Consider the following 25269-nt stretch of genomic DNA (forward strand, 5'->3'; position numbering starts at 1 on the left):
TTTTTTGCCACACTTTTTCCTTCCCACAGACTTCCCACTGAGGTTCCTTGATACAGCACTCTGGGAACAGCCTATTTGTTCAGAAATTTCTTTCTGTGTCTTACCCTCTTGCTTGAGGGTGTCAATGATGGCCTTCTGGACAGCAGTCAGGCCGGCAGTCTTACCCATGATTGCGGTTTTGAGTAATGAAACAGGCTGGGAGTTTTTAAAAGCCTCAGGAATCTTTTGCAGGTGTTTAGAGTTAATTAGTTGATTCAGATGATTAGGTTAATAGCTCGTTTAGAGACCCTTTTCATGATATGCTAATTTTTTGAGATGGGAATTTTGGGTTTTCATGAGCTGTATGCCAAAATCATCAGTATTAAAACAATAAAAGACCTGAAATATTTCAGGTATTTCAGTTGGTGTGCAATGAATCTAAAACATATGAAAGTTTAATTTTTATCATTACATTATGGAAAATAATGAACTTTATCACAATATGCAAATTTTTTGAGAAGGACCTGTACACACACACATTTATATATATATATATATATATATATATATATATATATATATATATATATATATATATATATATATATATATATATATATATATATATACATATATATATATATATACTACAAGTAGGTTACATACATAAAATATATAAGATCATTGTTTTGGAACAAAAAATGTTATCAGTAAAGTGTAATTCAACACATAATACTATACATTTGACTTTCTTCAAGTGAAAACCTGCCCTAACCAGACTTTTATATGATGATATTGGAATATTATTTTATTTTTATTTTATATTTAATTGTCTTCCCTATATCAAGTATGTGTTATTATTATTACTTTTGTATGAGTAGGATATTTGCATGCAGCTTTTGCACAGCTTCATTGAGGTGTGTTGCAGTTTGGATTATTATTCTTCTAATTGGATTGAGCACTGGCGATCGGTGGAGGATTAAAGACTGTAGAGTGAGAGGTTATAGAGCTGTTCTCTACATCCATTCATACAGACACCAGAATGAAGGATCCACAGCTACCAGGTAAAGTTTGTTTTACTCATGGAATAGAGTATGGAGAGTTTTCAATCAACCAATAAGGGAGTGCAAATATCAGATCTTATTCAATGAATCATATTGACCATTTTTAAATGTTCTTTTGAAAGGCATATCTTATAGGGCTACGCTGTTTTAATTATTCTCTGTCATGTTAGACATGTTTTATGTTCAGTAGTACACATGTCAGGACAGGTTGCATGGATTATGAACAATATAACAACTGAAAAAAAGATAATGAAAGTTTTTTTTTCTTACAAGACAAATGTGATCCTCTGCTATTTGCATACAGTGCATGTGCTTGAGATGTAATGTTGTTGAAGTATTACATGTTGTTAAGTATTAAATCTTTAATTTCAACACTAAACACAGTTTTGATCTGCAGACATTGGTTTGTTAAAGATGATGAAGGGTCTTACAGTACAGTAAGTCCAATAATAAACATTAAGATGTAATATTATTTGGTGACCAAGAAGAATTTTTTTAGTAATTTTGTTTAAATTCAATTTATAACACTGATTTAGAATTTTTTGTTATTACAATGTAGTAACATTATATTAAAAATGGCAATAGCCATTAATGAAAAGGGTAACACTTTATTTCAATGTGTCCTTGTTACACATGTTACTTGTATATTAATAACTACAAATTATGCACAATTACATGCAACTAACCCTAAACCAAACCCTAATCCTACCCTAACCCTACAGTGAGTACATGTAGTTCATTAATATTACTCAGTACTTTAATGTATAATTACATTGAAACAGGGAAACATTAAAATAAAGTGTAACCATGAAAAGTAGTGATGTTGAAAGAAGTTCAGTGGATATTCCGTGTATTTTTAGAAGCATGTCGAGTCTGCAACCTGTGATGCATGGTCTTAAAAAAACTCCTAATCCCCCCTACTTAAAGACTTTCCTATTCAGACGCACAACGCTGATCTTGCCTTCAGCGCAGACACACTGGACATTTGAACTGAAATAGAAAGGACATGCATTCATGGATTAGGATTATACAAGAACATCTAGAGAGATGCGACTCTAAATATGTCAAGTTAAATTTGTGATCAGAACAATTTCTCTTCAAAAATAACAGGGTGTTCAACATGTAATTTCAATATGCTGGTGTCATGTACATCTCATTTTAAGTTTAGGTATTTAACGAATAAGTATGTATACAGTATAGGATATTTTCAATCATTTTTAAACTTTAACCTCTCGTACAGTTAGTGGCCAAAAGAGATGTCAGGTGGGGATATTTGTTTTTAATGACTCTACAATGACCCCTTAAACCATCAAAATAAGAGGAAAATAGTTAGTTTTTTAGTAGTTAGTAGTTTTAATATATATATAGAGAGAGATGTCAGAGTGATAATTGACATCTTCATCCTTCATTCAAAATTACGCAATTTCTACGCAAAATCTTTAACACATTTGTAATCATTTTTGAATGAAGGATTAAGCATTTTTGAATTGATAATTGACATTTTTACCCTTCATTTAAAAATTATGCAATTTCTACGCAAAATCTTTGACACATTTGTAATAATTTTTGAATGAAGGATTAAGCATTTTTTAATTGATAATTGACATTTTCACCCTTCATTTAAAAATTACGCAATTTCTACGCAAAATCTTTAACACATTTGTAATAATTTTTGAATGAAGGATTAAGCATTTTTTAATTGATAATTGACATTTTCACCCTTCATTTAAAAATTACGCAATTTCTACGCAAAATCTTTAACACATTTGTAATAATTTTTGAATGAAGGATTAAGCATTTTTTAATTGATAATTGACATTTTCACCCTTCATTCAAAAATTGCGCAATTTCTACGCAAAATCTCAACACATTTGTAATCATTTTTGAATGAAGGATTAAGATGTAAATTATAACTTTTTTGGCCACTTGTATGTCTCAAAGATAATAGCGATAATCATTTTTTAAAAGAATATATGATGAGAATTTGCAGCTATAATAAGAGTTTTTTATGGCATAAATACTCCTTTTTTCCTATACTGTCATGATCCCCGTTCACCCCATCTTTGTAAGGTTAAGCCTCTGTAAACCTTTCTTCCAACATGGAAGGTCATCAAGAGGAAGTGTCTCTGTCTGTGGAGAATGACACAGCCATTGCTTTTACATTTCAAGACTTTTACAAACTTTAGGAGACAGTTGATTTATATTTCTCATGACATTATATCTTGATTTAAAGACTTATATTTGATCTAATTGTTTTTCTAAACAGTACATTAAAAGGAAGGCTCCTGCAACTCTAAATACATTTTATAATGTAAAAACCTGTAATTGTTACCCTTAAGAGCTATTTTTACCATGTTTAACCCATATAAATTAGTTTTGAATGTTTAAGTTGATTCTGTGAATCTCTTTAAGAATTTAAGTTGATTCTTGTTATGGATAGTCTGTGTTTATTTCTGTGTAGGTTGGGTTGTGTCACATGTTTTAGTTCTCTGACCTAGTTTTTAGTTTGTCTCCATGGTTTTTCATTGTTTAATTAATTTGCATACCTGTTGTTCTTTCATTGATTGGTTTGTTCTGTGTATTTAAGACCTGTTTCTTTTTTAGTTCTTGGTCCATTCTTGTCTTATGTTTGGTTGTTCTGTTCCTGTGATTTTGATTTTGAGTATTTTGTTCAATAAAGAGAAGACTGCTGTGTTTAAATCCTGCATTTTTTTTATTTCTCTCTGATTCATCCAGATGTGACAATTCTGTGATAAATAATAGTTTTGACTTTAATAAAACCAGTTGATTTAGATGTTACTTTTTTTCAGAGTATAGTCATTGAGTGCCAAATGACCATAAAACACTCTTCATAACCTCTACCTTAGATGGTTTATAAATTAGTTTATATCCACCCACTTTTTTATTATTAATTTGAGTAATTTGATTTTGCTGCCATTTTCAATCATCGTGAATCTTTTTGTCCAATTCAAGGTACCAAAATACTAAATGTCTTGGTGAAGCGACATGGGAAAAAAGGAAAGAATGAGCCAGCGGCCCAACCTGCACAAACAGAACCAGAAAAACGCAAGGTTCCATTACTAACACCTGAACAACGAGCGAAGCAGACAGCCTTCGAGAGGGTCCTCTATGACATGTCCCACAATGACCGGATTATCGATGACGTTATGCTGGGCCGCAGGATCGCTTTCTATGAACTCAGAGGGGAAATAGGGACAGGAAATTTCTCCCAGGTCAAACTGGCTGTTCACGCTTTGACTAAAGGTGAGACAATCAGTGATCGATTTCAGTGTGTTAATTACTTAAAGTGACCCTATTATGCTATTTGAAAGGTTCCTATAGTTTTGTTTGGAGGTCTCCTACAATAGGTTTAAATGCTGTCACGGCCGGCTCGCAAGCCGCGACAAAGGAGGAGACAACACATTGGATACTGATCAAAAGGAATAACATTTATTAAATAAGAATAATTAAAATGGGAAAAAGACGAGACAAGAATGAATCAAGTACGCAGACGGCACGAGGATGGGTGAACGCGCTGTCACAGCTGAAGGGAACTGCTTTAACTGCCGGCATCAGCTCCATCACAGGTGTAACTCCTCAGTCATCAATGACGCCACTCACCCTAACTAAATCCTGAAACCAAACAAAGGAAAAACAAACAACCCTCAAATATAACCCATACTGGGTTCATAACAATGCATCCAAAGTAAAAAAAAAACACCACCACATATTCTCATAATATACATTGCACCTCCCCTGTTTTCTCACATTGTCTGAATTGATTCGAAGGATTCCGTTTCTCTGAACCCCTCCTTTCCGCAAGCCTACTCTGCTCTGATTGGTCAGATGACCCAGTCTGTTGTGATTGGTCAAACAATAAAAGCGCATGTCAGAAATTAAATACTCATTACCATATCAGAATTTCAGCTCCAGAGGCTTCCTCAGCACTTGATACGAACAGCAACGATGCCGTCGGTTTTACCTACGTAGGTTTGCAGGAAGTAAGACGGGAATTACTGACGACTCGTTTCAGGCAGTTCAGAATCAGTTCTTTCATTTGGGAGAAATTTATCCAAAAATATATCCATTTATTGTGCACTTTGGTCCTTTAAACTTTGCATACTTTTTACATTCACAAACAGCTATATTACACACTACATGAAAGTATATATTTGAAAAAGCATAATAGGGATACTTTAAGTTTAAGAAGGCTTTGGAGAACTGTACATAGAGTGGCCCCAAAAAAGTATTTGGACACTTATGCCACATTGTCTGAATGGAAACATTATAAATTAAATAGAAACAAGTTACCTGTTCTCAGGCTAACCTCATTTTTTTAGTGAAAAGTTGTACTTAACCTATCTTTCCTAAAGTTTTGTCAGATAATGATTACTTAATAATTATATTAATAAATAAATGATGTCCTTTAAAAGACCAATAAATTATTAACAATTAATAATTCATTTAGGCATAACAACATTATAATTTACAGTATAAAAAATAAGATTAATTTTGAGATTTGCTAGAAAAAATAATTATTTTATTTTATTTATAAATATATATTTTTAAAGGATTAATTTTAAGTGTGAATTATTTATAAATTATATAATACCGATACCTATATTGTGCATCTCTAATTTTAAGGATATTTTAAAAGTCCAAATGCTTTATGGGCCACTGCATGCAAAAGTCAGGTTATTTAATTAATAATATATATATATATATGTATATTACATTTCTTAAAATATAAAATATTTCAAACTAGACATTTAAAGTCAGCATGAAATGAAAACTCCAACTTGATCTGATGAGAAGACAATTTTACGAGGTATCGATTCCATGTGAATTTGTGTGATTTGATTCATTAAAAAACATGTGATTTTTAGTATAAAAGCAAGAAGCAGATTAAGCAAAAACGTAAGAATGAGATTGTATAAATTTATACGAATTAGCCACCAATTTGCCAAAACAAAATAGTTACAAATTGCCATGTGACTGCTGTTCAATTCACCCTTTCTATTTTCTAAATAATTTATTGATCTTACTGCGAATGATTCATCTGCATGTGTTTTTCTTTTTGACCTTTTTGACTCAATCTTCTCTCTGGTGACGTTTTCCTAATTTCTCAAATCACTGGGTCATTTAAACCCATGTTCGCTTTAATCTGCCTCTTCTTAAGTGCAGTGCCCACATCTCAAAATCCAATTACAACCAATGAATGTTTTCTTTTGCGAGAATCTGTTGCACTCTAATGTACATAACAGTATTGAAGAAAAGGCAGCACAGTTTAACAGGGTCTGTTCATGTCAGTGACCACGAGTTGATCCGCTCATGTAATCTCATCAGATTTACAGCACCCCCTCTGTGAATCTCTTTAATATTTTTGAGAGGACTGGTGAGATGCCTCTTGAAAAACAACACAGCAGGGAGGCCTCTCAAGAATTTTGCCACATATTTTAATATTTAACATATTTAAGAAAAAGAAAAAAAAGCCTGCTATGAAATAGTATTTCTTAAAATAGTAATTATTATGGAATAGTTTGATATTGAAACATTAGACAATATTTAAACAAATTTTTCATAGATTGATAGGCTTTTATGGCTCAATGAATAAGTTTTATAGTTGAAGATATAAAAAATATAAATAAATTTTTTCCCCTCAAAACTAAGTGTTTATTTATAGTCAAAAACTATTAAAAAAACACTTAGTTTTGGGCAGAATACACACATACACACATACACACACACACACACACACACATATATCTATATATATCTATATATATATATATATATATATATATATATATATATATATATATATATACACTGTTTATATACATTTTTTTTATCTTCAACCACCAGATAAGTGCTTGTGCTCTGATGTTGAATCTCATTTGTATTAGAGTTCTGAAATGTCTTCTTAACAGGATACATAATGGCACATCCATTTTTGAATCCCTCAGTGCATTACCATGTTAAATCCATTGTTTTTTGTGTGTGGCATCACTGAAAATCCTATGGCTTTAGGGTAGTGTCACGGGTGGTTGCTGGAAGACAGATGAGGAAGACGTGTACGATTCAATTTAAAAGATTTATTCTCTAATGATCCAACAGGAATGCAAACGGATAGCAACACACATAAATAGACAATACCGGACACTGGACTGAAACAGAACTGAACATATATACAGGTGTTAATGATGGTGACTGTTGAGTGCACAGCTAAACGTGATTAGTGTCCATGACAACAAATGAGTGATGTAGGCAGGTGATGACAAAACATAACGAATCCAACTAACATGAATGTGACGGGAAGGCAATTTTCAGAGTAGCTAGAAATAGCAAGTTAGCTTTGAAAGCATGAGATCCCACCCTCCTTTTAGAGCATCCCCAAAGCCACGCCTCCTTCAAAACACACACAGCAGAGTTTGCAAAGCATCACGAGACGAGAGGTTAAACAACTGTACCCAAGGTCTTAAAGCACATAATATTACAATAATAACTTAAAGAGCACGCTTAAAGGCGTTGACAGGGTTGCCATTGAAACACAAAAAGTCGAGTCACAAACTGCTCCGAATATAATGTCACAGGTTTTCATCTCTTACAAATTACAGTAGTTACGGCGTAAACGCAGCAGAAGCTCATTGTTTTGGTTCAGTTTTGGTTGCGCTGCTCTGTGACTGACGTCTGTCTAACTCTGCATAGCATGAAACACATTGATGACGTGTGATTTCTGCGCGAGCAGGTGCGTGGAGGTATGGAAATACATACGATGACAAGCAGTTTGGACATCGTACCATTGCATTCGGACCGAATGCAATGAATGGATGAACATTTTATGGTCCTAAGCCTTCCACAGAAAATATATATATATAAATACATTTATACCACTTAACTAAGTGATTGCTATCAGAATCAGAATCAGAATCAGAAAGAGCTTTTTATTGCCTTGTGTGCTTGCACACACAAGGAATTTGTTTTGGTACTGAGGCTTCCAGTGGACATATACAAATACAAGTACAACAAGAAATATAATACTACAAATTCTAAGAATAAAAAATAAAAAAATAAATAAATATATGAGAATAAAAGTATCACAGTTGGGTTTAGTCAGAATAGACATTTTCAGATTTACAGATTGTGAACATATATAGTGTTTTGAATATTATAAATAAATAAATCTACATATAAGTATCACCTGAGTTGTAGGGTATTGCACTAAACAGTGGGAGTATTGCACTTAAGGCATATGCCTTGGGAGGAGTGTTAACTGTTCAGGAGGGAAATGGCCTGTGGGAAGAAACTGTTCCTGTACCGAGATGTTCTTGTGGCCAGTGATCTGAGTCTCCGTCTTGACGGTAACAGTTCAAACAGGTGGTGTCCAGGGTGAGTGGAGTCTATGATGATTTTACCTGCTCTCTTCCTCACTCTCGAAGAGTACAGGTCCTGGAGGTTTGGCAGGGGGGCACCAATAATCCTCTCCGCAGTCCGGACTGTCCGTTGTAGTCTCCTGATGTCTGATTTGGTAGCTGAACCAAACCAGACAGTGATGGAAGCGCACAAGACAGACTCAATGACGGCTGAGTAGAACTGAATCAGCAGCTCCTGTGGCAAGTTGAACTTCCTCAGCTGGCGACCGATGGCAGTGGTGTCGTCGGCAAATTTCAGTAGCTTGATAGAGGGGTCTTTAGAAGTGCAGTCATTAGTGTACAGGGAGAAGAGCAGTGGAGAGAGAACCGGGTGTGTGGTGTGAATGAGGGCTTTTCAAACCTGCAATAAAATGAGTTTAAATCATCAGCCAGGTGTTGATTGTCCACAGATTGGGGGGATGGTGACTTGTAGTTGGTGATGTTCCTCAGGCCATTCCAGACTGATGATGGGTCGTTGGATGAAAACTGGTTTTTCAGTTTTTCAGAGTAGTTTCTTTTAGTAACTCTGATCTCCTTTGTCAGTCTGTTTCTGGCCTGGTTATATAAGATTTTATCCACACTTCTGTAGGCATCCTCTTTGGCATGACGAAGGTGTTTGAGTTACCCAGTAAACCATGGTTTATCATTAGTAAATGAATGTCCTGGTAGGAATGCATGTATCCTCACAGAAACTTATATATGATGATACAGTATCTGTGAGCTCATCCAGATCGTTGGTAGCAGCTTCAAAAACAGATTCTGCTCTGCCTCATTAGTCCATCTTTTTACAGTCCTTATCACAGGTTTAGCTGATTTCAGTTTCTACCTGTAGGTCGGTATGAGATGAACCGAACAGTGATCAGAGAGCCCCAAAGCTGCTCGTGAGACGGAGTGATACGCATTTTTTATTGTGGTGTAACAGTGGTCCAGTATATTACTGTCTCTGGTGGGACATGTAACGTGCTGTCTGTATTTTGGTAGTTCACGGGAAAGATTTGCTTTGTTAAAATCCCAAAGAATGATTAAAAGAGAGTCAGGATACCTTTGTTCTGTTTCAGCTATTTGTTCAGCCAGCTGTTGTAGCGCCGCGCTCACGCAGGCGTCTGGAGGGATGTATGCATTCAAGGGGTGCTTCTCATTTCTTATTTGTGCATCCTCGTTTCCTTTCCTCGCTTCCTTTCCTAGCGCCTCAGCTCCTCCCCTGTAGGTTGTGAGGGAAGGACGCAAGGAAAGAAAATGAGGACGGAGGAATCGAATGACAGCTTTTTTTATACATTGGAATACTTTATCACTCGAGCGTCACTTCACAGCGTCATCAGCAGCGCTCAAAGCATCTGCCCTTATGTTGTTGAAGTTTGTTTATATAAGAAATTCATAATGAATAATAATAAAGCAAGATACCATGTTGGAATATGTGAGATGTGTGGTTTATATAAACTGCATAGGTAAACTATAATTTAAAAAGAATGTGACCGAAAAAGAATGAGACGTGCGTCACGTTTAGTCAATGGAACAGTTCCGCATAGGATACACCTGTGTATCCTCGCTCATTACTCCTCTGAAAGCCTCCTCACTCCTCGATCCTCGACTCCTCGCGGTGCAATTAGAGAATTGAGATGTCCTTCAAGATGGCTGTGCTTGATTGGTTTCCGGGTCATAGGATGGAGGACAGAGGAGCGAGGAGACGAGGAGGGATTTTGAGAAGCACCCACGAGAATGAAAGAGGAAAACTCCCGAGGCGAGTAGAAAGGTTTACAGTTTATCATGATGTGAAGAGACTTTCAGCCAGCATAACAAATCGCCTATACCCTGCTTTTTAACATTATTTTTTCTAATAAAAAAAAAAAACTTAGATAGCTTCAGTCCAGTAGGTGTTCATCTAGAAGTATTATAACAAAATAAAAGTTATACTAACGTTTGCTTTATAAAAATCAATACAGATTTCACAGCAAAAAAAGCATGCGTCACGACCTGAAGTGGGTTTCAGAATTATACTAAAAGGTATTTTACTTCATAAAAAAGTATAAAATATCAATCAGACGACAGAAGGCATGTCGTGTAGAAATTTCACAAGAGCCGCATTTATTTGAAGAGCATTGTAAATGTCTTTACTGTCGATATAATGCATAAAAGCATTTTCAAAATAAATCTTACTGACCCCATACTTTTGAACGGGTGTTTATTTTTAGTTAAATTTCAGTTAAAAATACAGTAACAATTCTCAATTTAAAAAAAGATTTGTAGATTGTCTACAACAGGTTTCTCAGAGTAGTTTTAAATTTAGAGGCCTTAGAAATTCGCACATTAAATATGATACAGTATAGGCTTTATAGGGTTAAGATAACAAGGTCACTTTTTTCATTAAGGTCACCAAGTTTGTATAACATGGATTTTCCAAAATATAACTCACTCTGATCTAACACAAATCTCTTTCTCACACACAGAGCGTGTTGCCGTCAAGATTCTTAACAAGGCGCGTCTCGACAAGAAGTCACAGAATGTATTTGCCTCAGAGATCATCTGTATGGAAAAACTCAGCCATCCAAACATTGTGCGTCTGTACGAGGTGCTTGAGACCAGTAAGCATTTGTACATCGCTATGGAGTATGGCAGTGGAGGAGACCTGTTCTCACGGATCTCCACCAGAGGGCGCCTGTCAGACCTGGAAAGCAAGCTCATATTTGCCCAGATCGTCTCAGCCATCAAATACATGGTGAGAACAGCAAGACTGTGTCCTCGTCTGATCTGACAACAGAAAAAAAAACACTTTTTATATTACTCATACATTAGGAATTTTATCAACACCCTAATCTTAAAGGGATAGTTCACCAAAGGATAAAAAAGAAGACAATTCTGTCATCATTTACTCACCCTCAAGTTGTTTCAAACCTGTATGAATTTCTTTCTTCTGCTGAACACAAAAGAAGATAATTTGAAGAATATGGTAACCAAACAGTTGATGGGACTCATTGACTTCTATAGTAGCCTATGGATAAAAAATACTAAGGAAGTCAATGGTGCCACGCAATTCTTCTAAATATCTTTTTACCTCAAATTGTGAATTGTTTGTTGAAGGGAGGTGTTATATTATTTTTCTAAACAATTAAACTTATGATTTTAATTGCATTTGTTAGAAATCCTATAGCCTAGGTATAGACTCAGAGACATAGCCTCTGACCAGAATATTATCAAGAATTGGGATTCTTTTTACTTGTAAACCTAGAACAACTGCATAGCAACGCCCTAGCAACAACCCAGAACACTCTAGCTTTTTAAAATAATTGCAATCTTTTGAATGACCATTCTAATGTCTCCAAATATGGCATTTGGTAATGTATTCAGTTAAATTAGGTTATTTTGGTGAAATTCATAATTATTTTCAATATTTAATTCCAATATTATTGGTCAGAGTTTTTTTTTAAATTGAGAATTGTTACTGTGTTTTTAACTGAAATTTAACTAAAAATACACACCCGTTCAAAAGTATGGGGTCAGTAAGATTTATTTTGAAAATGCTTTTATGCATTATATCGACAGAAAAGACATTTACAATGCTCTTCAAATAAATGCGGCTCTTGTGAAATTTCTATTGGTCAAAGAATCCTAACAAAAAAAAGTTTCCTCAAAAATATTAAGCAGCACAACTGTTTTAAAGTCAAGTCAAGTCAAGTCAAGTCAAGTCACCTTTATTTATATAGCGCTTTTACAATACAAATTGTTTCAAAGCAGCTTTACAGAGATAACAGGAAAGTAAAGTTGTAATAGTATTGTTAAATTCAAAATTAAATGTTAAATGTCCCCAACTAAGCAAGCCAAAAGCCAATGGCGAATGAAAAAATAAAAGAGGTGACAGTGACACATCCTTGGGAGAACCCAGGCTCAGTCAGGGGGCCAGTCCTCCTTTGGCCAACAAACGAACAGTGTATGATTATGATTTAGGCGGCATAATAGGTCAGAAGTCAGATTGGATCAGAAATTTCACAATATTTATCCAGTTCATTTGGTTAGGGGTCGGAGTCATCACGCCGGTATGGAGACGAGTTTGTTGAGGTGTCCATGAGGCCTTCACAGTGTTGATGAGGCTGGCACTTCAGGGATGCGTTGTCGTCGTGTACATGTGATGGTCCTTCATCAGTTCTGGATATGGCCTGGATCAGGCGGTTTGCGGTAAACCTCGGGATAAACAGAGAGACTAATATTAGCGTAGACGCCATCCTTCTTATGATGTACAAATTACATCAGGATTTATGGGAAGTGTTCCTGGTTCCGGCTGATCTAAACTATGCAGCCTAACATTGAATTATAGAAGTCTATAATGTGTTATGTGTATGCTAAGCCAAAGAGATGTGTTTTTAGTCTAGATTTGAACTGACAGACTGTGTCTGCTTCCCGGACAATGTTGGGAAGATTGTTCCAAAGTTTTGGTGCTAAATAGGAAAAGGATCTACCGCCAGCAGTTGATTTTGATATTCTAGGTATTATCAACTGGCCAGAATTTTGAGATCGCAATAGACGTGAAGGAGTATAATGGGTTAAGAGCTCGCTCAGGTACTGCGGAGCTAAACCATTTAGTGCTTTGTAAGTAATCAGCAATATTTTAAAATGTATACGATGTTTAATAGGGAGCCAATGCAGTGTTGACAGAACCGGGCTAAACACTGATTATAAGAAATGTTTCTTGTTTCTTGATCTCAGTAAAAATTAAGAAAGATTTCTGAAGGATCATGCGACACTGAGGAATGGAGTAATGATGACATCACAGGAATAAAAACACATTTTCAAATATATTTGAGAAATTCGAAACCCCTTGTGACAAATGTTATTAATTAATACTGATCAGCGATATTCACTGTGAATTAGGTGAATTGGTTCAGATAATATATTATTTGTCAGTGGTAATTTAGTAGTTTGTTAGTTTCATTTTATTTATTACATTTATAATTTATAATTACATTTTTTATTTTAATTTGGTATGACTCAGTATAACAGATCTATTTATTTCTTAATTTTTCAGCATGAAAATAACATTATCCATCGCGACCTGAAAGCAGAAAACATTTTTTACACCACATGCTACTGCATCAAAGTGGGCGACTTCGGTTTCAGCACCGTCAGTGAGCCGCCGGAAACTCTGACCACGTTCTGCGGCTCTCCGCCGTATGCGGCACCTGAGCTCTTCAGAGACAAAAGCTACGTGGGCCGTTACGTGGACATCTGGGCGCTGGGTGTCCTGCTCTACTTCATGGTGACCGCCACCATGCCTTTCTACGCCGACAACTTAGGCCGACTGAAACGCTGCATTCTGCAAGGGGCGTACAGTATCCCACCATACGTCCCTGACCCCTGCCAACTGGCTATCAAAGGCATGCTGAGACCCGTACCTGTGGACCGCACTGCGGTGTCACAGCTAATGATATGCTCCTGGATGAAGGGCATCGAATACCCCAAACCCTATCCCGCTTTCAGCATGACGCCCAATTACCTAGCTGACCCTGCGAAGAGCCTGTGCGTGGAGGAACGGGAAGTAAAGTCAGCCCTGAGTGAGCTGGGTATCAGTGCCACACATCTGCAGAATAACACCTGCACTGACTGTCGCAGCCCAATAACTGGAACTTACCGTATCCTGCGACACCGCATCCAGAAGAGGAGATCCGTGGAGGCGGTGGGATATTCCGCCCTGTACCAGGAGGATTTTGGTTCCAGGAAATACTGGGCCAACAGCGCAACTGCTAAGCACAATGCCTCTGCAGTGTGTACTGTCCTATGAAGACAATTAAAATCATATTTGAATGTGAATGCCATGTTTCAGGAAGTACATGTTTGAAATTTACATGTTTGAAATTCATCGCAAACCTAGCAACGTAGCATTGATCCCAAGATTAAGCTTTTACTTTTATTAATATTTTCATAATATACCAAGTTAGAAGGTTCACTATGTCAGTGTTTTGGTACTCACCTGCTGCTAAATCTGTATTATAAACTTATGAGTAAATTCTTTTTAGTGGATCAGTAACATGCAGAGTGACCAGCGTAGATCGATTCTCAAAACGAATTACTCTTAAGAGTCGGTTCTTTAAAGTTTTCAAAAACATACAGTGCAATTGGTGTAGCCTGTTTGATGAAACTAATGACTCTTACGAACCATTTCTAGTTAATCAAAAATATACAGTGCAACAAAAATTGCCTGTTTTTTTCAAACAAATGACTCTGGGTTTTTTTATGCCCTATGATGCTGTTTTTTTTTTTTAGCACATCACTAACACAGTGCAAGCAGCATAGCTCGATTCCCGGAACGAATGACATCTTTTACTGATAAAAAACTGGATTGAATCATTATAATGGAATATACTCTAATGAATCAGAATAAATCAGTTGTATTGCACATTTTTTTATATTTATTCTATTTTATAAAATCTATGGGGTCCAAAGGTCTGAGACTAGTGAAAATGCTTCAGTTTCACATTCTTTTTAAAATTTTTATATGATGTTTTATGCCACTAGTTTAACAACAATATACTACTTTTAAAGAGGTCTCAGACTTTAGGGCCTCATTGACTTTGTGCTTTACATTTAACAACTTTTCACACACACATATAAGCAGAACAATTAGCATGCACAACTACATTCATCAGATACATGTCATTCTAATGGAGGATATTTATTTTATATTGAAACATTGTTTTGCAATCGAAGCAAGTGGTCATTTTGCCAATTTGAATAGGGAAACGTGGCCAATACTGAGTGGTTAGGAAAACATTTGATACATTTTTGTATCACTGAATGGTTGAATGTTTGAGAATGTTGTTTTATAGCCACAGCTTTGGGCTGAGTGTCACACAGTAAATGTTTGCAATAAACTGGTTACTGGCTGTTTTGGCCTTATGTAACAAAGTTCACTTGTAGCTTTACAAAAGCCTGATAGATTTGATGGACTCGCTCTTAAATTAGCTGAATTGCTACTCAGACAGGGTTTACACAGAATGTAAAACGTAAAGGATTTAATAGCTGATCAGCTGTTAAGCCAAATTAGAGTGGTGCTTTATAAAAAGCTTGTGGTATCAGCGATTACATTGTATTCTATAGAATTAATCATCTTTTAAGGGAAACAAGCCTCTGCACATTAATATCAGGAATGTAAAAGATCTGCCAAGACGCTGTTTTTACAGGCATAATTTTGTAGTTGAACACATATGCCTTTGAGCTTTTAAATAATATTTAGAGATACTTTTCATATTGCTAATTGCTTATATTACTCATTGGCATGACATAGATGTGAAATTGTTATTCTGCATCATTTGCAGCTTTATTTATCGACTTACAGTCAAGCATTGCATGATTTTTTGTTACATGATTGCATGTTAATATTAACAGCTTTGTGTTGAAGCTCATATCCATGACAGATAAATTGTATTTTGCTAATATTAACCATAACATTTCATGTAACGTTATGTCACACGAATTACAGATGCTACATGAAAAATACATTGTTTTGTATTTTTGTATATTTTCATGAAAATTAAGTAAGTTCTCCTCCCAAATTCTCATTACTGTAATGCAAAAAAGGACATACTCATCTTAACAATAATATATTATTAAGTAATTATACATCAGTGTATTATTTGTTATGTAGGAATATAGTAATATAGGATTACAATTGAGAATAGCAGAGAAAGAAAATCAAAAATAAAATGTTGCATTATGATAATGAGAATTTATGTAAATGTGTGTCTTATTTTCATAAAGATAATGTTACAGACAAAAGGAAAAAAAAAAGATAAGAAAAGATTTTAAGGAGTTTTTGTCAGGAATCAATCAGATTCATTCCCATCCACCACTCAAAGATCAAACTCGTCCCCCAAACCTATGCCATGTGCGTTCTTCTCTCACAAGTTATCGCCTGCTGAGGTAATCTATGATATCGGCAATCGGGAACTCCTGGCGGTAAAGCATGCTCTTGAAGAATGGCGACATTGGTTAGAGGGCGCCATCCACGCCAGGCCAGATGGGCACTCTTCTTTACTCGATTCCATTTCCAGATCTCCTATCGCCCTGGTTCAAGGAACGTCCGAGCGGATGCTCTGTCTCGTCTCCATGCCCCCGAAACTCACCACGAAGAACCCGACAAACCTCCACCAACTTAACCCCGTTCCAATGCATTCTGGGTTACCAACCCCCACTGTTCCCGTGGTCCGGGGAGTCCTCAGAAGTCCCTGCAGTCAACGCCTGGTTCCGGAACAGTGAGAGGGTATGGAACCAAGCTCACCATCACCTCCAACAAGCCATAAACCGCCACAGTCACATCGCAGACGCTCATCGTCGCAACGCCCCCGAATACCAACCTGGCCAACTGGTTTGGCTTTCGACCAAGGATATCCGGCTGAGACTACCTTGTCGCAAACTAAGTCCAAGATACAACGGTCCATTTCCCATAACGAGACAAATTAATCCAGTTACCTACCAGCTCCGTCTGCCAAACCAGTATCGCATCCACCCCTCATTCCATGTCTCCCTTCTGAAGCCCCATCACTCACCTGTTCCAGTTCCCTCTACTGATCTGGCGCAAGATGAGAATCCTCCGGTACTCCCCATTGAAGCAGAATCCATCTTCGCTGTAAGAAGGATCCTGGACTCCCGACGTCGGGGTGGTCAACTCGAGTACCTGGTTGACTGGGAGAATTATGGACCAGAGGAGAGGTGTTGGGTACCTCGTAAGGACGTCCTCGATCCCATGCTACTCACTGACTTCCATGAACAACATCCTGAAAAACCTGCTCCTCGACCTCGAGGTAGACCCCCGCGACGTCGGGGTCCTGGGTCCGCTGGCGCGGACGCTGGAGGAGGGGGTAGTGTCAGGAATCAATCAGATTCATTCCAATCCACCACTCAAAGATCACTCTCCCCGGAATACTAACCACTCACACCTGTGCACCATCAATTACCTCATCACCCAGCTCTACAAAACACCCATGCACACTTCAGTCTTTGTCAAGCCTCCAACAGGAATAGACCATAACCCTCTGTCTCCTGAAGTCTCCAAGTCAACCTGAAAACCACCACGTAACGTATACTCACCTTTGTATCCTTGTCCCGCTGTTCCCAGAAGTCCTGCCTGGCCCCATGTTCCCAGAGTCCTGGAGATTCGTCTGAGTGTCCCACGTTCCCGCCGAGATCTCCGTGTCCGCTACTGTATCTGAAATAGAAAAGGAGATGTATCAATGAACTGTGTCTGCTCACGCCAAGCTAACTAAAGGAGGATCTGCTCACCTGGAATCCGCTCTGCACGTAGTGATCGTCACCGCACCTTCACCTGAACCTTGCCTATTCACCTTGTCACTTGAATCATTGTGAATAAACTCACGTTTGAATTCACTTACCTCCGCCTCTGTGCCTGTATCCTGACAGTTTTATGCAGTACTTCTGATGTGAAATGTGACCTGGATTTTTGAAGAGTGTAAGCTTTAATAAAAGAAGCTACACATTGTTTATCTTTATAATGCATGCAAAAACAGGTATATGATAAAAATCAATGTGCTTTAGAAGAAGCACTGTGAAGATTAAAAAACCACATGAAGACCCATGTGATTTTTTTATTTATTTCATTGAGCAACATCGGATAAAAAAAATAATAATTTATTTTCTTATGTAATCCAGTACACCTTGTTCTGATAAATTTTGAAATCAGACAAAATGATTAGAAAATATGTACATTAGTGATTCATTTGACAAAGGAGAATCCAGTTAAATGGCCGATTAAAGAAGGTTTTTTTTTTATACTGGAGCCCGAGAATTGCTCAATTTGAATAAGATATCCAGTGTAAACTAATGTGGGACGGCATTAACTGCTCTAAGATTTATCAAGCCAACCAATATATTGACATAGTCAACCAATACAGACATACTGTATTTTTAAATATTTTCCTGCTATTGCTAAGCACATAAGGTTTAGACTTGCTTCACATAAACATCTCTTATAACAGCCTATCTTCCCGAATATTCAGCAACAGAACCCTTGAGAAAACATCCTTTCAAATCCTTCTTAGACGTGCAAAGCATGGTAGAGATTTACTGTCCTCAGAACGAACTGTTTCTTTTCATTCCCATGTGAATTCACTTGGCCACAATTTCACAATACTTGTGCTCTTCCTGTGTTCTACTAGTTTGTGCTTGTAGAGTTTATGGTCTCTTCAAAGTGATTGGCAGTTTACAAACTGATATGGATTTTGCAATACTCTACTTGGCCCCATAATTCCAGACTTGTTCACACATGCTTCAGCACCAAAATGTGCAATCAATGACTTGTGAAGATCACACAAGATCACTGATTTACTTTGATAAATGTTACCTGTATATTTCACAATATTAACAGCCGAACTGTCTTTCATTTCCCATTTAGATATAGTTAAAGTATTTGGGTTTTCAGTGTGCAACCTATTTATATGTGGTATTAGATATTTATATTGTCAAGCTGCCTTTCTAGGATACCTCAAAACTTTAAATAGGATTCAGAACCTGCAGTTCCACCACCTCAATGATAAAACCCTATCGGACCCTGAAACAATTCTCTTATTAGAAATTGCAATAAGTTCTATCCAGTGAGCCCTAGAAAGATTGGTGAGGCTGCCACCACTGAGCCTGCTCTGCCTGAGTGCCCAGTTGGGCGGACTTATGTACCCACTCCCCAAAGAGTCCCGCTTAAGGAGTCAACTTATTGTTCATTGGTCACTGGTCACCCAGGTATCAATCTAACCCTCTAGGAATGTTTCTGGTGGCCCCAGATGACCAACAATGTCAGAAGGTTTGTCTTAGGATGTCAGGAATGTTCCATGGCTAAAACATCTCAACAAACTTCCATCCAGCAAACTCCTCCGGCTACCTGTTCCATGTTGCCCTTGGCCACACCTAGGAGTTGACTTCATCACGGACCTTGCCTCCTTGTCAGCTTCACCTGTGTTCACCTCGTAGTAGAGGACTCCAAGGCCTGTTGTCTTGTCCCACTCAAAGGTATCCCAACTGTCATGGAGATGGCAGTATTACTTTTAAACCATGTGTTCAGAAACTTTGGACTACTTGAGGACATAGTTTCGAATAGAGTTTATCACCAGAGTATGGAAAGCATACTTCTCCCTTCTAGGTGTGACCGTAAAAGCCTCTCCTCTGGTTACCACCATCAGAGCAGACGGGTGGGCAGACGTAGAGGAAGATTAAAGAGAGAGAACCTTCTCTCATGGCCACAAGAACTCTGACGCCACAAGAGGAGTGACGCAGAAGACCCAGGCGGCAGCGACGGAGGACCAGTGAGTCCAATATAGACAGATGAAGGGTTAATTCTAAATAATATTCACGAAACTCAGTGACGGGCAGGTGGACAGGGCTCCTAACCAAACCCTCGACCTCCACCCATAATGCCTCGGCGCAGGATGGGACAGCCTGCTTAAACACCTGCTCCATGCTCCATGGTCCTTCGGCTCCGGGGCGATGTTGGGCGCTGTTTTCCCGTCCTACGGCCTCATGGCCTCACTCATCGCGGCAGGCGGAAGCTTCCAGTCTGCGGGGGGCTCAGGCGCTGTCGATCGCGGGGCTTTTTGCTTGGCTGTGATGATCTGGATTGGGGGTAGACCCTCTCCAGACACCTGATGACAGCGTCCCTCCAGCAAAGACAGTAGGTGTCTGGGAGGTCTACAGGATGGTAGTAGTTCGCCCTGATCCAGAAGAGAGACTTTAAAGTCTCATCGTCAATATCCTTAATTGTGAATGTTGCAAGGTTAGCGTCACTTTTCTCACATTCAGGGTGGTTGAACGTTTTTAGGACAATATATTATCAATGTCTGCTTGTTTCACCAACAACTCTAAACTTGTTATTTGCCTCTTTCATGACTAATACAAAAAAGCGGGTTCTATTGGCTTATAGCCATGAGAACTTTTGGAATTGCTTGTAAATGAATATAGCGTCAGCCAATTGCATGGACTATTTCACATGCTCATAGCCTGTATGTAATTCTGATAACAACAGAACCTGTGATCGCTCAAACAGATTTAAACATTCATCTCCCCATAGGAGTTGTTCTACGGATATAAAATTTACCAGTTTATTAAGCACCCCCGAAAAGGCATAAAGTCTGTATAAATTTGTTCACTGTTAGTTGCAACGAGTGGTTTTGTGTAATTCGCTGTGTTGATGATAATACAAGGGAGAGAGAGAATTTATGGATAAGACTTTAATGCGCACTTCCTTTACTGTGATTTATTCAGCTCTAACAGTGATTTTCTGGAGTGTAAACGGACACTTCATCTTTTGTGTGATGTACAATTAACATAATATTAAAAAATGAATAGAAAGTTCAAAAGAACAGCATTTATCTGAAATAGAATCTTTTGTTACATTAAACAAAACCATTCAAAACTTCGGGGTCAGTAAGAATTTTTTTTTTTTTGGGGGGGAAATAAATAAAATAAATCAATACTTTTATTCATCAAGGAGAAATTAAATTGATCAAAAGTGACAGTAAAGACATTTATAATGTTACAAAAGATTCTATTGCAAAAAAATGCTGTTGTTTTAAACGTTCTGTTCATCAAAGAATCCTAAAAAAAATGGTACACAACTGTTTTCAACATTGATAATAATGAGAAATGTTTCTTTAGCATCAAACCATCATATTGGACTGATTTCTGAAGGATCATGTGACACTGAAGACTGGAATAATGATGCTGAAAATTCAGCTTTGATCACAGGAATAAATTACACTCCACTGTATATTCACATAGAAAACAGATGTTTTACATTGAAATAATATTTCACAATATTACTGGGTTTGTTTTGTATTTTTAATCAAATAAATGCAGCCTTGGTGAGCAGAAGAGACTTCTTTTAAAAACATTAAAAATGTTACCGACCCCAAACTTTTGAACGGCAGTGTATTTTTATAGCACATATAATCACAGCTCACAGTGACCAAAGTGCTGTACATAGCGCAATAGCCACAAAATAATAAAATAAAATAAAACAAATACACTTACAAATCAGTAATTTAAACTAAGACGACATCAAGAGAAAAACAGTTAATTACAGACATAACAAAGTAAGACAGTTAAAACACAGGGAAGGCCAATGTAAATAGGTGAGTTTTGAGCCTGGTTTTGAAAATTGTGATTGTTCAGGCATTTCTAATATCAGATGGCAGTTGGTTCCACAGCTGAGGGCCAGCAATAGAAAAGGCTCTATCTCCTTTTTGCTTAAGCCGGGACCGTGGGACATGGAGGATCTTCTTGGCTGGAAGATCTGAGAGAGCTGATGGGGACAAAGTGCACTTTGTAATAATGTCCTGTAATAATGTAACATTTGATAATCGCCATTGCTGCTTTGTCTTGGATTTTGGATTGCCCCTAATGGAATTGTGTTCTTAATAAATATCTCAGTACGTGGTTCTCAGTCAGTCAGATGTTTTTTCTAATAGGAAAGTTCAGTTTATAAGTGAGAGATTGTTTATCCTCAGTGTGACAGTTTGTCTTTTGAATGAACTAATCTGCTAAACGAAAGAAAATGTACCCATCATTACTCATAAAATATAATATTCCCTGTGTGAGAAATTATCCCTTCTGTGAACACATAATTAATTAGCAAATTGGCCAAAGTTGGTTTTATTCTAAATTAAACATATCGGGGGTGGGGGTATGGGGGGAGATGAATGTTTAAATCTGTTTGAGCGATCACAGGTTCTGTTGTTATCAGAATTACAGACAGGCTATGAGCATGTGAAATAGTCCATGCAATTGGCTGACGCCATATTCATTTACAAGCAATTGCAAAAGTTCTCATGGCTATAAGCCAACGCTTTTTTGTCTTGGTCATGAAAGAGGCAAATAACAAGTTGTTGGTGAAACAAGCAGACATTGATATTGTCCTGAAAACGTTCAACCACCCTGAATGTGAGAAAAGTGACGCTAACCTTGCAAAATTCACAATTAAGTGACAAATACGGCTTAGACACATGCAGAACCATGACAAAACTTGTTTATGTTACACAGGCCGATATGGAAATTGTATTCAAGTTTATACTGGCACCTATTGGTGTGGATGTAAATGCAACGGGTTCCAACTACTGACCCAGCAGGTTCCTAATAGGGAACGATCTCAGAACTTTGGCTCAAATTCTGGCAGGAATCTTTCAAAATTATTAACAAATGTTAATCCAGTAACGTTAATACAATGTTTGTAAAACAATTTCTGGTCTTTAATAATTTTCTTAAAACATTATCACTAAAACTTTTTACATCGTTCATGTAACGTTTTTTTCTAAAACGTTTAAGGGGCCATTTACACAACACCGTTTTCACAACTAAAAATGGAAACCTTTTTGTGTTTTGGCCATTCATTTACACGACAACGGCGTTTTGGGGGCCTGATAACACAAACTTTTAAAAACAGGTTTTAAAGTGTAAGTTATCGTCCCTATTAGTGTGTAGTGTTTATTTAAGTGACATGGCCAACTACTGATCAGGCATGCACAATACCACGTTTTTAGTCATTTTTGCGGATCTGTGTGAATGGGCATCGTTTTGACAACGCTGTCGCCTGTATGTAAAGAAAAAAACATTTCCATTTTTAGTACATTGTTGTCATCTAAATGTCTGTAAATTTAAAAAAAAAATGTTTACTTGTTTCAGAGTTTTCAGGGAACATATAAAAGTAATGTTCCCATAATTTTTGAAGAATGTTAAAATGGAATGTTTCCTTAACGTTCACATAACCAAGAAAAAACTTTAAAACATAAAAAAAATGTATGTCTGTTTAGAGAATATTAAAAGAATATCATTTTCATAACTTAACGGAAACAGCTATATGTTCTTAGAACTTTTTTTTTTTTTTTGGCTGATGGGTATGTGCAACAGTCAGGTTCCGGAAGTAAAAATCCCAATCATTTTCTCCATATTGTTTAAAGTAGTGCTTTCCCTCATTAAAGCCACTTACTAAATGTCTTGTTCTTGATTGTACTGAAGTACTTTTTGATTCAAACCAAAGTTTGTAATGTTGTAATTCACATAGCTGGTTGGTTTGGTCCAAGGCTTTATGACTCTTTAAAGGCCTTCTGAAATCAAAATATAAATTTTGTAGCTTTTAGTATGAATATGTTAGGATTAAGGTTATGAATAAGCTGCAGTGTTCCAAACCAATGACAAAATTCGCATTTAGGAGATATAAGCATTCAAAACTTACAGTCCCTCACTTCCGCTAAAATGGATCACAGATTTTTATGATGCCACCGCGGATTTCAGCTTGTCATCACATCTTCTGTTCAATCAAATGCTCTTGAGAATGTAAAGCGTCCCACCCCCTATGCTATAAACCACCTGGCCAAAGCGACCGTTCGTTTAAACTGACACGTCGCGGAGCAATATGTGTTTTTGCCAGGGTCGAACCACTATTTGAAACAACTAATGGATATGTACATGTGGATATGCACATGATACAAATAAATAAAATATCTCCAGTTAACTAGCAGGGCATTCATTTTGTTCGTTTGTCAAATAAGAGTTGTTCTAGTGCTGAAATATATATATATATATATATATATATATATATATATATATATATATATACAGTATATATGATGTTTTATTAACAAGGTTCGGGAGGAGCAGGTGCAGATAATTAACCCAATCAGCACAAGTGGAGATCAATCAGTAATCAACTCAGGACAAGATAAATAACAACAGAACCCACCTGTGTTTCTTGACGGTTTATCAGCATCCCACCTCCACCCCATCTCCTCACTTTTAATTCCATCTCTAGTTCCATCTACTCTTACCAACGGGGGGAGTACTCTGGGTTCGGGCAGAAATTCCGAGCTCGAAGCCCTCCACCCGGACATCACGCCAAGTATTCCCAAGCAAGCCAAAATTATTACCACTAGCCCATGAAAGCACACAAGTTACAATTGCGGATCTATGGATTTATTCACATGAAAATTATGTTATTTCAGTATCTCATTAAATGGCAAATTAAACCCAATGTAGTATTTAAATTGATTTATGGACATCGTAATGTAATTTTTTCTGCATTTTTTTTATTGTACACATATTTTGTACTTTTGTCTTAGCATTCTATGGCAAACTCTCCCCACAATCCACACAGATGTCCCACACACTTTTTAAAACAAAATTATGCTACTGGTTGGAGATGTGTGTTCGTTTACTCGAGTTTTATTCCGTTTTTTATTCCCAACTGTACATTGGTTGGGAATGAAATTACTAGAATGTATTCCTACCTCTACTATTGAATCCAACATATCACCAGCGCTCAGATTCACTTCCATGGTGCTGTCAAGTATGACTTGCAGTCTGTGAGAAAATTAAACGCTATTGGCTATTTGAAAAGGGGGAGGAGCCATTCAATATGTCCCGCCTTGGCTTCCTGTTTCAATGGAAATTATGTCAACGCATCATACAAAGCTGCACGTTTTAAGGCACTTCAGTGGGCCTTTAATTACTTTTAATTACAGCACAAAATCCCTATAGTAAAAATAAGCCCGTAACTAAAGCTGCTGAAAAAATAATTTTTTAAGCAAAAATGTATAATTATCTCTGGTAATTCACTTTTTTTTCTTTCTGTTGCACATACATCCAGTGCTTAAAGTGGGCTGGTACACACTAGTACAGAGTGCTGATACTTCTATATTTTAATTTGTAGCATACCCTTACTTTTTCTTGCATACCAGCACTTCTCACATGTTGCCGGTACTCTGACCGCCCTCACTGATCACGAATACTGGAGTTTCAGGTCTTTCAACATCATACACATACAGTTGACCCAGCTG

General features: G+C 37.1%; 1 protein-coding gene across 1 annotated transcript; it reads left to right on the forward strand.

Moving 5' to 3' along the window:
* The first annotated feature begins 886 nt into the window (after positions 1-886).
* LOC143711322 (serine/threonine-protein kinase NIM1) lies at positions 887-14421 on the forward strand. The gene is made up of 4 exons (XM_077202717.1): positions 887-1043; positions 4017-4307; positions 10900-11168; positions 13470-14421. The coding sequence occupies exons 1-4, from the start codon at positions 1022-1024 to the stop codon at positions 14220-14222; spliced, it is 1335 nt and encodes a 444-aa protein (XP_077058832.1). The 5' UTR covers positions 887-1021; the 3' UTR covers positions 14223-14421.
* The last annotated feature ends 10848 nt before the right edge of the window (positions 14422-25269 follow it).

The sequence above is a fragment of the Siphateles boraxobius genome, unplaced genomic scaffold (assembly GCF_051911475.1).
Source record: "Siphateles boraxobius isolate OS27281-9 unplaced genomic scaffold, OSU_SipBor_1 5, whole genome shotgun sequence".
Taxonomy (NCBI): domain Eukaryota; kingdom Metazoa; phylum Chordata; class Actinopteri; order Cypriniformes; family Leuciscidae; genus Siphateles; species Siphateles boraxobius.

Coding starts and splice junctions, on each gene's coding strand:
- LOC143711322 (XM_077202717.1), top strand. CDS start 1,022: ATGAAGGATCCACAGCTACCAG. Junction 1,044..4,016: donor GAAGGATCCACAGCTACCAG/GTAAAGTTTGTT, acceptor GTCCAATTCAAG/GTACCAAAATACTAAATGTC. Junction 11,169..13,469: donor TCTCAGCCATCAAATACATG/GTGAGAACAGCA, acceptor TTAATTTTTCAG/CATGAAAATAACATTATCCA.